General features: G+C 41.6%; 1 protein-coding gene across 4 annotated transcripts in view; it reads right to left on the bottom strand.

Moving 5' to 3' along the window:
- Window positions 1-4,906, bottom strand: part of cbfa2t3 (CBFA2/RUNX1 partner transcriptional co-repressor 3) — a 49,290-nt gene extending 44,384 nt beyond the window's left edge. Inside the window, exon 1 of one of the 4 annotated variants that reach the window (XM_088614409.1) lies at window positions 3,889-4,906. In XM_088614409.1, the coding sequence (XP_088470535.1) occupies window positions 3,889-4,090 (202 nt within the window). In that variant the 5' untranslated portion in view covers window positions 4,091-4,906. The remainder of the gene's footprint in view (window positions 1-3,888) is intronic. The other 3 variants (XM_088614411.1, XM_088614408.1, XM_088614410.1) reach the window with 3 other exon arrangements.
- Between the last annotated feature and the right edge of the window lie 9,550 nt (window positions 4,907-14,456).

Below are 14,456 nucleotides of genomic sequence, written 5' to 3'. Positions count from 1 at the left end.
TTGGAGGATTGTCTGGCGTTTAAACAATCAGACCCAACACAAGGAATCACCAGGTATTGCAGACATGATTGGCGAGCAGTGTGCGGAGCCTTGTTACTTAAATGAGACTTGCATCACAGGCTAAGACAGTTTACAATGTAAGAGGTCATTTAGATGTTGTCATAGCATTTCACCAGCTCACACATTGCAAATCCTTTCGTATTGCACCAGTTAAGCTTGTGTGTTCAAACGAGATAAGGGCTCTCTTGGTTAACTGTGTCCCTATTGTGCTTCTGTCCTCGGTTTCTTGTTCAGAGTCTCAATTAAATGTTACAATTTAGACTAAGAAGTAGGTACAGATGGGAAGGTAATATATAGCAGCACTGACAAGTACAGGGTGGAATTAAGCAGCACCTGTTTTTATTGTCAGCAAGATTCAGGTCCACGCCAGAGGTTAGCAAAGAGATTTTGATTAACAATATTTTCGAGGCAATGGTACCACCTCGGGACCATGTCTGTTGGTTTTTTTACTAATTACATCCAAACCCCCTTTTGCCTATACGCAGAAGGCCATACACAATGTTTTGATAAGCTTGAGTTATAGACTGAATTGTCATTGTTGAAAGTTCAGTCTTGAAGTTGGTGGGGGTTTTTTTTTTCATGTGTTGTGTTGTGATATTTCAAGACTTCCGGAGTTACACAACAACTTTCTAACAAACAAAAATGAAATGAACAATACACCCCCACCTCTCTCTCCTGAGGCCAAAAGGCGTTTTGGTGTACAGTAGAAAGTAGTTCTGGAGATAACTGACAACTAATTTCAGTAAATGGCAGGACCCAAATACATCCCAGGGAGAGATATGTGAATGCTGAGAGTGAGTTTTGAGGCGAAAGGGACTTTAAGTATATGTGTGTGTGTGTGTGGAATTTATTAAAAAGTTGCAAGTTTGTGTGATTGGTTAGCAGAACTGCAGCTGAAGATAGCACCAAGTGGGGATGTATAGAGTAGTGAACATCTGTTCTTAAGAGAAACCACAAGACCGGTGCAGAGGGAGAAGGAGAGCTAGATCTCACACAAACACATTGCTCGGGCCTCCTCTTTACCGGAACTGATAGTGATGTAACACAATGAAGAGTTTAACAAATGCCCAATGTAGTGACCAAACAGTTGTCAGCTATCAGCAAAAGCCTGGATGACCCACCCTTCCTACGGTTCAGTTGTTTGCGTGGTTCAGCAATCAGAGTTTTCCTTGAAAAGTTTAGTTCTGTTACACTGGACACCAGCCTAAAGACAAAAAATAACATTTCCTAATGGTGTGTGAAGCACATGCTGTGAAATAGTTACCAATTGACTAAGGACAGCCAGACTGTGGTTTATCATGCTACATTTATGCCTTATTGTATGAGGAAAACAATGACTCAAAGTCCCTGTTGGCAGGCAAGCTAAGTGTGCAGTATTAAGGAAAAAATGAAGTAGTTCACTTTCACAAATTCATAAAACAGTTGCAAATTATCCACATCACAAATCCAGCATTCAAGTCACAAATCTGACATTCAGGCAATATGTGACTCAGGTACTTGTTTTTTTTAGTATTGTCAAAAAGTGTCCCACTGTTTCTTTGCTATAGTAGAGCCAAGGGGCATGTTTGCTGAAGGCAAAGTTTTCCCAGGAGAAGGTAGTACATACACAGAATTGTCCAAAATATTACAAATACCTTCAATTTACCTCGTATCCATGGGTGCATCTAAAAACAGAAAACCTAACAGATGCGGAAACCTAAATATTTTTAAATCGCTCCAGGGACAAAACAAGATTAAGCGATTAATTGAATAAAAGGCAAATTGCTGCACATGGATGGAAGACTGAATTCACACCTGCAACACTCAGCCCCCCAAATTGTTTAATGTCGGATTGAATGAGAGTGAACTGGGCCTCGTTTCATAAGAGTGGGGCATGAAGCCCCTGAAAATAGAACCTCTGTTTTATTTTCTTATTTTTGAAGGAGCCTCTTGAACTATCTTGCTGTGTGAAGGGGGTCTTGTAACAGTGGCGGGTGGCAGCTCTTCCTCGCTGTCTGTGTGCGCGCGCGCGCTGTGTGTGCAGGGCGATAAGGGCTGGGGAGTGAGCCCAGCACACCGCCATCTCCCTGCCACTCCAGTTATCGCCCCACGCAGCTGTGCCTAAAACTCCAACATCTGCTCCAGCACAGGAAGTCTCTGCCGCTTCTCGCGCACAGTAGAAAAAAAGATAGCGACAAAGACCGAAGACAGGTCCTCAGCGCCAGGCAGACTTCCACAGAGCACAAAGTGATTGGAAAAAAAATGGCTTGCATTTTGTTCTTTTTTTTAAAAAAAAAAAGGCACTTGCTGTGCAAAGGTACTCTAAATAATTAAGTGAGTAAACATGTGCTCAAATTCTTTATTGTAGAATTACAGGAGAAGTTTATTTCTGGGCCTATTTATGCAATACTTCACCCTGAAATGTTCCCAAGCTCATTGCTGACAAAAAGTGATGCAGGTATCTCTTGCACTTCAGTATGTATTGAGTATTAATGGATTAATAAGATACTATATATGATTCTTTGGATATTTAGTGTCTATAAAGAACAGCTTTCTTTGCTTTTTCACTGGGTGATGTTAACCTGCTCTCATTGTATCTTTCTGACTGTAATACTCCAAGCCATACCCCACTAATTCTTGAGTTACAAAACCAGTCGACTTCTTTATTTTGACATTATGGGACAAATAACTTGACAGATGATCTAAGGAATGTAATGAACTACAGCATGGGGTAGACTCAAGTTAAACCACTGAACTCTGAGTTGTTATGTTTTCAATATTATGTCCATGTCCGACACAAAATTTTGAATCTAATTGGCAACAGTGCAGTCTACAGGATAAAGGTGGCGGGTAAAAGGGAAATGTAAATCACCTTAAGCTAGCGTGACAATTTAAAATTAAAATCCAGCATTTTTTCCAGAATGTTCTTAAGTGTCCAAATTTGTAAGGCGAATATTTAAGACACATCAATTCATTCTTCAAAGAGAAACCTAGCCAGTTTCGCTTAAGAGACGAAAGTGCCAGAAACACAATTCATGGATTGAAACACACCTGGAGTTTAGACTTTCCCCACAGTAGTCCATTCCAGGCAGTATATGGGTTAAATCTATGAGCAAGGATTTTGTATCTCTAACCTCCACCCAGCCAGCCTCCTGACAGAGCCCTGAGACAGTGATAGTTGCAGTCTGCTAACAGTGTGTCTCTCTGACTATTGTTACTTCAGCACAGAAGCGTGGCAATCGAAAAACTTTCTCTCTCCCTGGTTATTAGCCTCTCCACCCCCTTGCCTCACCCCTCCCTGGAAGTTTCTCCTCTGTTCCCCTGCTAGCACTCATCACAGGGATCACCATTAGACAGTGGTGACAGAGAGTGAAGAGATTACAAAGCCCCAGAATGCCTGTTGTTAAGAACTGAACCCCATCCACCACAGCTGGTAATTTGTCTCTTTTTCTCATGGCTGAAAATGGGAGGAGGCCGTTAAGTGCTCTGAGATTGTTTTACAGACTTCACAGGATGGGAAACTAAAAATAACCAGAAAGAGACAACTGTCTTCTTCAGTGTAGGAATATACAGTATATGTGACTTTATATTTTAAAGAAATGTACCAGGTGACGTGGTACAATATCTTAGTAGGTCATAAGCCAAATGTTTTTAATCATACCATGAAAACTATTCCTGAAGGTGATAAAACTACATTCTATATACTCACTGAACTGCTTTTCAGAAATAAACTTATCAGGGTTTCTTTTTATTTTTCAATTAAGCATGAATGAGGAATGTGAATAACATATATACATTAGAAATGGCAGTTCAGAATTAAAATTTGGGATCTGAGGAAAGTCCACTTACCTGTGGGGTTTTTCCTCCAGCACTGAGCCGTTGAAGAACTGGAAGAGAGAGCCTGCAGGCAACGCTTTTCCAACATGGTCCTGTGACTTGTCAAGTAAACTGTGGGAATTCTGGGAATCACAGCCTTTGCACAGGGAGAGAGCCTCCCGATTTCTGTCCTCCTGTGCTTTCTGGGGAGGGCCTCGGTTGCTAGTTTCTGCATGCCAGGCCTCAGTTTTTGAAAAGGTCCCCAACTTTGTCCTAAGACGACGAAACAGTTGCTCTTTATAGCTCAGGCTCCAGGTCACATGCAAGTCGGAAGATGTATCTTTTTTTACATGTGTGAAACTGTGTTGGAGGAATTATCTCATTCCAGTCTATCAAACCACTCTTGAACTGCTCCACAGTTTCTTTTTGAGTCTTAGAATTACTCTGCCCTCGCAGACTTTCTCAGAGGTCACTGCGGATCTTAGGACCAAAGTAAAGTGATGCCAACTTGCATGCCAATTAGACTAGAAAAGGCGGCTCAGATCCTCAGAGTTAAAATGCGTGTCCCATCAAAAAATTGAAGATTTTTCTCTCAGATCTTGTGCTCTTCTTTCTCTCCTTCGCTTGCTTCTTTTTTCAAATCTGCCTTTTAGTTAACCCTTCCTTACTGGTTCTTTTCTGCTGTAGCATCTCCAGTTGAACGGCCGCGAGACCTACAGAACGGTGCTGACACTCTTAATTAGAAGCAGCCTCCGCCGCCCCCCCACCCCAGTCCTCTTGCGAAATCCATCAAACAGCCAGGCGCGCTCTGGGAAAGTTCCAGGAAGGTGCTCAAGTGGCACGGCGAAGATTCTCTGCCTGTGCCATTACATTCCTGCTGGGAACTGTGCACTGAACCTTTGCACACACCAGCGTGCTCCCATGTGCTGAGCCGCACAGTGCCTGTGTGTGTGTGGAAGAGTGCGTGTGTGTGGGTTTGTCCCTGTGTAAAAGGGGTGGGGACAGGCTGCGGAGCCCAAGGGGAAGGTAAACAGTTCTGTGCAGCGGTGATAGCGCAGAGAGACCACGACACAGCCCCTGTCTCGGCTTCCTCTGTCAGGAACCAGCTGTGACTGCGGGCAGAACAGTCTTCCCTTTCCCTCCGGACATAAGCGACTCCCCCCAGTCCAACGACTTCCTTCCAACCCTCCTGTCCCACCCAGCCACCCCCCGGTCTCCCTTCCATGCTGTCTGCTCACATGAGAAACCTCACTCCGCCTTTGTCAATGTGCAAGGCACAGATCTTCAATCACCGTCCTGCACGCTCGTGTGTCTGTCTGTTTATTCCCACGTGGGCGTGCTCATATGCATGCCTGAGCCATATTCTCTCGCATAGACGTCCTAAAATCACAAATGGTGTCAGCGAGAGCACAGATCACGGAGCAGAAACCTTCTCCGGCCCATGCATCTCAAGGGGCATGTCTCTGAGGCACAAATCAAACCGCACACCAGGTTCATTATCCTGCACCAGAGATGAGCCAGCCCTCAAACATGTCAGTGGACATGAACACTGGTAGGTAAATTAGACGGGGTGCAGTTAACACATCAACACATTTGTGTTCTCTCGAATTGACTACTGTAATGCTCTACTCATTGGGGTATCTAAATCTACTCTGAACAACCTTCAGTATGTCCAAAATTCAGCAGCCAGAATCCTGAGCAGGTCTAGTGCAAATGATCACATTACTCCTATCCTGGAGTCCTTGCACTGGCTTCCTGTCAAATTCTGTGTGGACTTTAAAATCCTCATGCTCACCTGCATGGCTTGGCACCTCAGTACCTGTCTGAACTATTATCGCCCTACTTCCCACCTCGCAGCCTTTGCTCTTCTAATTCTGGTCTCCTAACATTCCCCCAAGCCCGTCTACACTCTATGGGTGACAGGGCCATCTCCTGTCATGCCCCCAAGCTCTGGAACTCGCTCCCCAAGGATATCAGAGAGTCACCTTCTCTAAACTCCTTCAAATCCAGACTCAAAACCCTCTTCTTCAGAAAAGCCTTTACTTAACTGGTTCCATTCTTCACCCCTCTGCTTTTCTTGGTACCACCATCCACGGTCTCCTCTGTATATTGTAATTGTATTTTATCTTGTGTATTCTTTTTATTTATTGTTGTTGACATTCTGTAAAGCGCTTTGAGAAGCCACCGTTAAAGGCAAAATCTAAAATAAAGTTTATTATTATAATAATTATTATTATGAATGCCTGTCCCTTCCCCGTCTCTCTCTGGTTCAGAGACCTGGCTGAGAGGAGGTGGGGGGGGGGGTGAGGGGGTATGTGGAGGAAGCAGGGTCTGGCGTGCACAGACATGCCCTACAGTCGCCCCCCCCCAGCCTTCCCCTCCCTTCCTTCTCCCCCCACACACACCAAAATTCCCTCTCATAGTGAAACTGCAGCACAGATGTTGGTCAACGGAGTGGATGTGAGAGTGGTGGAGGAGTCATGTGACCGAGACGGGACTTTCTGAGCCAGGGGCAGAGTCTTGAGAAAGTCTGCAAAACAGTTTTCGAAGTAACAGACTCGGCGAAAACAAGCTGAAGTGTCGCTCGGCATGGGGCTCTCCAGAGTCTTCTTCACAAGAACGATTCAGGCAGAAGGCTAAACTGGGGGACTATAGTGCTTCTTCCTTAAAACCATGAATGGTGTTTCATAAAGAAAAGCTTTTCTGAAAGCTTCAGTGAAATAAATATGCTGGTAACAATCTAGAATTAAGCTGCTATAACCTGACTTGCTGATTAAGAATCAATAGGATTGTATTACAAGCTCAGGAAATAGAAGAGTGACTTGTTCATGATGCTTTCACTAAGCTGCATGTCATGCCTGGGTTCAACCATAGAAACCATGCCCTTGGCCTGGACTCACACAATAGAGGGAAGAATTTGGGCTTAATCCACACGATGAGTATGTGCTTGCCAAACAGTGAGCCTTCATCCCCTTGTGAGCTATAATGATGTGAATTAATATTCATGGCGGTCATGGAGACACAGTGGTTAACATCACTGGGTTCAATTTCTAGGGTGCAGGCAGCACCATGGAGTTTGTACAGTATGTTCTCCCTGTGTTTGCGTGGGTTACCTCTGGGTGCTCCGGGTTCTTCCCACAGTCCAAAAACATTCTGGAAGGCTAACTGGCTATTGGAGAACTGGCCCTGATATGAATTTGTGTGTCACTTGTGTACCCTACAATGGACAGGTGTCCCATCCAGGGTGTATCCGGCCTTGCTTCTGTTGCTTACCAGGATAGGCTCCAGCTCAACGGCGACACTGGGATATTGGATACAATGGTTCGAAAATGAATGAACGGATGAATAAAAGTAATACAGTGCAAATCAAGAAATCAAAACCAGTGAAATCAATGACACAGCAATGACACAGTGTGGCACAGCATCAACCCTGCAAAGCCTCAACTACAAAATATTATTGTCTTATCTAAACTGTGTCCATCTTTTTTCCTAACTGCAAGTTAGTTTTTGTTTTTAAAAAAAAACATCCTTTTAGACAGATTCAGCAGCGATCTACCCATCCAAAGCGTTTAATCAAAAATGATTGGTGATGAGTGTATTGGCAAATGAGCTTTCAGTTTTGAAATACATGCACTCTTTTTTATTATTTTTGAAATAAATGCACGCTTCCGACGGTGTGTTGATGTTCTTAGCTGCAAAGAGTGGAGTTTCGCATTTCTGTAGTGTTCCATATTGGCTTTACAAAACCTTTTTCGTATTCTCGTCACTAACAATGTGCCATATCTGTTTCTTCGTTGGAACTGCACACCAGAACAAAAAAAGAAAACAACAAGTATAGCAATGAAGGTCAATGTTCGTCTGGTCATGTTCTCGGTGTAGATGCATCTGCCAGATTATTGCATCCAACTTTAGAGACTGAGCGCTTTTTTTTCCGCGTTTCAGATGCTGGCAGATATTGAATTAGTTTGTGGGGAACTAGATAATGATTCCAGCATAATCACGTTGCCCCAGCTCTTGCCCATTCCATTATCATTTCGCCTCTGTAACCCGTCGCAGTTTTTCCACAAAGATAAGGTCAGAGGTAGACGGAAGGCAGAGGAACCGACCGGCGGTGGCACAGGCAAGAGCGGCCGCAACACAGCGAGGAAGCGCCCTGTCCGCTTATCTCCTGCCGCGGCGTGTGAGCGGAGCAGCGACTCAGCTGCGGAGACGGAAGGCGAGACGAACTGCATCACAAAGATTCCTCTATCAGTGCAACGCAGACGCTTCTCGCTAAATAAACACAACAGTGAAGCGGACAAAAGGTTAATTATCAATTTAACTTGGAATAAAACCACCACAGCGCGGAATTTGTAATGAAAACACGAGGAGAAACCTTTTTTTAAAAAATTTAAGAATGTTGTCTTTGTTACATCTTAGTTTCTTTAGAGGTACACTATTCTAAAATGTATTGCCAGTGCTGGACTAGTCTTTAGTCTATTTAAAACGTCCGAAGACCTGCGCAGTTTAAATTAGGCCACCAAAAACAAAGAACCTCTCCTCTGTACAGGGAAACTAACGCCTGTAAAGAAAGTCTAATAAGCCCCGTTGCTGCAGGGAAAATTGAGTCGCCATATGGCTAAGCAACACTGAGATTCATCAGCTCCTTTTTTGCAGGCTACCTAAAAACGACACACATTCGATAGATTCGTTAAAAAACCCGAAATAAGTACAATAGCCAGTTAAAGATGCTGGTCATTTCCTACTGAACTGTGACATCCATCGCATTTGCAGTGCATGAGCTAGGAGGAAATAAATGAGGACAGTATAGCCTTACTTCAGAAATGAATCTTGTTGAGGGCTTACGATTTCCCTGGATGAAATTATAGCACGTTTGGATAAAGGACAGGTAAATACCACTATTACATTCTTCTGGATATTTTATAGGCATGTATTAGAATAACAGTATTATAGCTATACTTGCATTTTTTTGCATTATTCTTATCATATCCTTTTTTGTGCCAGTTCAATGTAACTAAAGTAAGCTATCACATCTGTGTTTTAATTGGAGGACTAAACAGATTAACCTGTTAGTTTCATCTTCTCTTCACACTCTTCAGCAACTACTATAAAGAGTGCCAAACCGGAATTCCTTAACAATTAACACCACAGAGTGTCCATGTAGTGGAAAACTGTAGTTTGAAAGCCTTAAGGTAATTTGAAGATCGAAAAGACCACACTTGAGAAGAGGCAGTTTGGCACATTGAACTCATTTGGCTCTATTTCCCGATACTGTAGCCCCATAGCTAAGAACTGACTGTACAGGGATCAAGCCTCCCCGCCTATGAATTAACTGAAATCTCCCCACCCTCAGAAAGGGACCACTTAGAATAGCCAAACAAACCAAAACCCGGCAGGTGGAAGGAAATCATGGCATGCAGAGAAATCCCATACAAACATGCAGACTCCACCTAGACAGGCACCAAAAGTCAGAGTCGGACCTAGGATCCTGGGGCTTTGTTGTAAGAGTTTTAGCCATTGTGCCACCATGCTGCCCAATGTGTTTTGCACGGTATGAGCTGCATAATGAACAGCAGTATAGTATAGCTGAAAGCTTTGGTACCATATGTCCTGGATTTGTATTCCTAGGCAGTTTCTCCAGTTTGGAAAATCTCTGGACTTTCCTCAGCACACCCCAAAAGCAGCTGTGTCTTCATTCCTGTGCTCTTCCAGGTATCATTTGCACACCTGCTTAGCACAGACATCCCCTATAAACCTCCAGATCTAACCAAACTCTATATGTTAAACCGTCCCCATCTGTCATACGGTAAGGATCTCACAGATGCACACTGGGGGTTTTCAGAAAAAGCTTGGCGCAATTTCAGAAACTGTCAAACCACACCTGCTATCATAAGTGCGCTTTCTCGCGCACACACACAACACACATGTTTTGTGTGGTATGTTCTCAGAGAGTGTCTAAAAAAATAAGAACTGTGAGTCAACATATCTTTCTCAGCCATATTGAAAGAAAAAAAAGACGTATGTATAATACAGTTAGTATGGATAATACAGTGTATGTGCAAAATTGCGATGATGTTTCGTCAGAATAGTGAATGGAATATGCACATACCAGGGATTAAATGCTAAAACAAATAGAATGATTGTAAAATATTGCCTTCAGTGTTTGTGGGTGTAAGACATTCCGTATTAACGTGTTATTCTGCTTCAGTCGTTTCTTTACACTTCTTATCCATCACTATATAACGTACCAATGATTAGAGATATTGACACACCTTTTGTTTTGCATTTATTTCTCCAGCTCTTATCATGGTTCTCTATTTAGATTGCTTAGCAGTACATTATGAGGTTAATTGTAGGAGGTTTTAATTGTTTTTGAGGTAAAAAAAAATTTGTTCTGTTACCAATAATCCCAAATCACTAGCTGTTTAGAGGAGTATCATTCCCATTTAATGAGTGAATAAGATAAGCTGTTTACAAAAAAAATGAAACACCCACAGGTGCACACCACAGACAAACACTGTCACCCACACACCCTTATTTTACCGACTCTTCTGCCGACTGCAGCCGCTGTTCTCTCTAAATAGGTGCCACCCTGAATAGGAGACAGATGGAAACGAAGGTGCCCTGCTGAGCAGTTCCCCCACAGCTGTGCACGCCTGGTGCCAGGGAACTGTGACAGCTCTGCATAGCAATAACAGCCAAGTGTTCAGAGCACATGACACAGTGGCATCAAAATTAACCCTTCAACCAAACCTCTTCGTGTATCATGTCATATACTGTAAATTTCACTTTCTAAGCAGTAAAAGCAATTGTTTAAGGAGTGAGTAATATAAGACATGAATGACTTAGCATCTGTGAGAAGAGTTTGAATGTGGTTTCTGGATTAATCGAGTAGAAGCCAGCAGGCAAGTTATACTGTATTGTGTGTGTTGATGTCCTCCTCTTAGGTGAACCTTAAGGCTGTATTCATAAAACATTTACATCACTTTAATTTGGCCTTCAGTGTTTTGAAATAGAAAAAGACAAACTGTTAATGTATAAAATAAAGGTTTTGGTAATTCTTAAATCCCTTTTGTGTTGTTTTCTGACTGGTAAAAAACAGGTCTCACGTTAGCATGATATTAAACTTTTTATGAATATGCCTCTTTCTCAGATTAGTTATTTTAAACAGAATGATATAAATATGCATTATTTCTTAAATACGTCCTAATAATGGACATCCATCATTGGAAAAACTGTTGGAAAATGTAACATTTAACAAAGCTTCTTATATATCCTATACTGTTTTTTTTTAAGTACTGAGTTATTTTGTAGAAATCCATTGTTTTCAAGAGTCCATTTAAAACTTTAATTTATTAGCGTATAAAGTATGACCATGTGGCCATATAGCCAATCGTATCACTTGCAATGGGGATCAGATTTATTTATGTTTTTGTTATTCAAGAATGAACCTCAAATGCCACACCTGTCTATCCTCAGACTGAGAAAAATAGTTCCTACAGCATATGATCATGCCATTGATACCCACAGAACTAAAGACATCGGCCTCTTCAGATGAGAGGTAAGGTGTGGTTACTCCCTGTTTTTTTAAATTTACATTATCACAGTATCACTTTTTCTGAGAGTGAGGGAGAATTAGACAAGTTTTGACACAGTCCAGTGTCCAGTGCAGTTTTTCAGGATTCTGTTGTCCACCATGTGTATTCAGGGCCGTGAAGTATTATAAAAAGGTCTCAAAGCTTAAGGTTGACTTCAGTTAAAAAGTAAGACTTGAAGCAGCGACATATGCAGTGCTTAAGGTCTAATGCACAACAGCAAAAAGATATGAACAGTGCAGTGACATCACACATTCTTTCTTTCAATCTGTGAAGTTGCTTGCGAATAAAAATTAGCTGAGGGAATTTACGCATCTTGATTTCTGGTTATAATGAGCTTGATCGGATCCTTTTGGCAGCATCTTCTGAAACCTCTTGACCCTACTGTTGGTCTATAAGGCAGCAGAAAAATATTTTGGCAGGACCAAGTGGCTCAGGCATTCAATATTGGTTAATGAGGCTGGGAGGACAGCCACAGGTGAGCGCTGGTCCGCAGTGCCTTCGGAGGCAGAAAACAAACAGAACTGACACAGGAGCTCTCACTGCCTCCCACATCAAAGGCATGGCTCCCATTTAAATCCAGAAATTCTCTCATTAGCTAATGAAGCCGCCCTGGCACTGAGCTTTGTGAGGTAATAATTATCCACCAGATACCTCAATTAAGGCCTCATCCAAAATTTCCCTGCTTTATCGTCATTTTATTGTTTTTTTGTCCCACTTCAAGATTAGAGATAAGTAAACTTAAATTAACCTTCTGATGCTCTTTTTAAATGGGTTCAGGAACAAGTAGGATGTAGGGCTTTGCTTACAATGGCAAAATACACCCCCAGAATTGAACTCGAACCAATTAGCCCAATAGCTTTTATGGCATATTGTGCAGTGGGATCTATAAATTATTCATGAACAGGCGACACTTTGTAAAGGTCACTGTGGAAAAACTCAACAGAAAGACACCTGTTTTATTTCACTTAAAGTAGTGAATAAATTATCGTTTTGTATAGGTATTAACTCTTCCGTGTTTGAATTGGTTATCAAAAGTTTAAATATTCATTAATGAGCAATTTCCAGAAAATGTTCCGTAGAAAATCCCCACTATGTTCAAAAGCTGTGACAATCAGTAGTTAAAAAAATTGACCTGCACTTGTCATCGAGAGAACACTCTTGCTCAACAATTGCTGTTGAAAATAAATAATTTTGCAATGTCGCTTTACGCCCATAGTTTAATATGCATAAAGCTTTTTGTTTAATTTAATTTTAAATCTTTTCATTTACATTTTTGTATAAATTATAATATTATTTCAAGCAACTGATTATGTTTTATCTGCAGAGGTTAAATGGAGGTCTTCAACAGGAGCCGTGTGAAAAAGACTATCATGGCTAGAAATCCTTCCAATTTTATCAGTGTTTTTCACAGTTCATTGCCATTGGCCTCCGCCACGTAATCAATTAATGCTATCTCGGATTGGCTTGACATCATGTTTATTGCAACGTCTACAATCAATACGAAATGAAAAGGAAAGCAAAGGCCAACTAATCAGATTGATTTTTGAATGAAGTTCAAGTGCTGAACTCAAAAGAAACAAAAGCTACTTGGTCACTGAGAAGTATATCGGGTTTTTTTACAGACTCCACAGTGGAAGCCTAATTGGAGTAAGTCTTGTTTCTTAACTGTTTGCAAGCAATAGAACACTAATAAAAAACATCCAAACCTGTACAATTCTTTACATCTGAATCAACTAATGCGAGTCTCTAATGGCTAAATGCATGTGAAGTACTGAATTGACTCCTTTCAGTCTGAAAATCTCCTTACCTATACTGTAGCTGCAGTGGCAGGTGTACTGTGGGCCTGAAGCATTCTGAGTACTGGGAGCTTGATTATGCGATTGCTGTGCCACATCTTTTCTCCACGTGTTGTTTTATTTGAATTGTTTTGATATGCATGAATGTCAAAAATGGCCAGGCCATGTGATTGGTGCACTTACTTTTTGCGTCAAATGTACTGTACGTTGTACTTGCTATTATCCAGATACTGTATGTATGAGTAAGGTAGAGAAGTTGAACCGAGCAACTTTGGAGAAGGAGACTGGGATGCCTTACTTTGTGTTCCTACTGTATATTAGTACTCCTGTCTGTCAACATTTAAACTGTGAACGTATTTGACGTTTTAGAGGCAACAGCACAGATGGTCATTCCAACAAGAATTGTGTGCAATCAATGTGTTGCCTATCCTCTGTTCTTCTAATCAGTATTTCTTCAGTTTATGGAAGATAATTAGTTGCATATCGGAGTATGCTTCCCTTACGGGTGGTCCTAAAACTGAAGACCCATAGGGGTTTTGAATTCCCAGCCAAGTCTGCTAATTTTGCACCTAGTGTGCAATCTGCTTCAATGCTTATAGCACAATCTGTGCTTTGGCTCAATTGGTTTGCCCTTTTCAACGGAATTATAACTTGATTCTGCATCTCTGTAGTGCTTCTCTTAACATTTCAGTAGTGAAGAAAGCTTTTTGAAGACTAATTTGGCCAGTTTGCTTTGAATTGTAAAATTGGGGTCTCTATTAAAGGCAAGGACAGCTTGGGAGCTCCTAAATTATTGGACTTGGATCTGGATTTGATGAGTATCTAGTACTCTAAATCTGAGACAAGGGATTTCACAGCTGGAATATGCAGCAGTAGTTTCTCTCCTCGTGCGTCACCTGTTTAAAAAGACTGTCTTCCTATTTCCTGCTGTAAGAACCTGCCCTCACCTGTGGGCCAAGCACTGGCTAGACCTGTTACCCACAAACTGGAATAAATGAACAGTGTTGCCTTCAGACTTCTGAACTGAAGAGTTATTTCCAGTTTGGTATTAAATTTCAAGCTACTGTACGTCAATAATTTCCTCAGAGTAGATACCAAAACCTTGATAATGTGTATTTAGCTGTCTCTTATTTCACTGTATTTCCACATTAAATTGATGTGCAAATCCAAATAAATGCAATTATTCTATTCACTTATGGTGTTGTGC

This window comes from Lepisosteus platostomus, chromosome 20 (genome assembly GCF_059453375.1).
Source record: "Lepisosteus platostomus isolate fLepPlt1 chromosome 20, fLepPlt1.hap1, whole genome shotgun sequence".
Taxonomy (NCBI): Eukaryota; Metazoa; Chordata; class Actinopteri; order Semionotiformes; family Lepisosteidae; genus Lepisosteus; species Lepisosteus platostomus.
The sequence above is the reverse complement of the archived record's forward strand: the minus strand, read 5'-3'. Positions and strand labels throughout refer to the sequence as shown.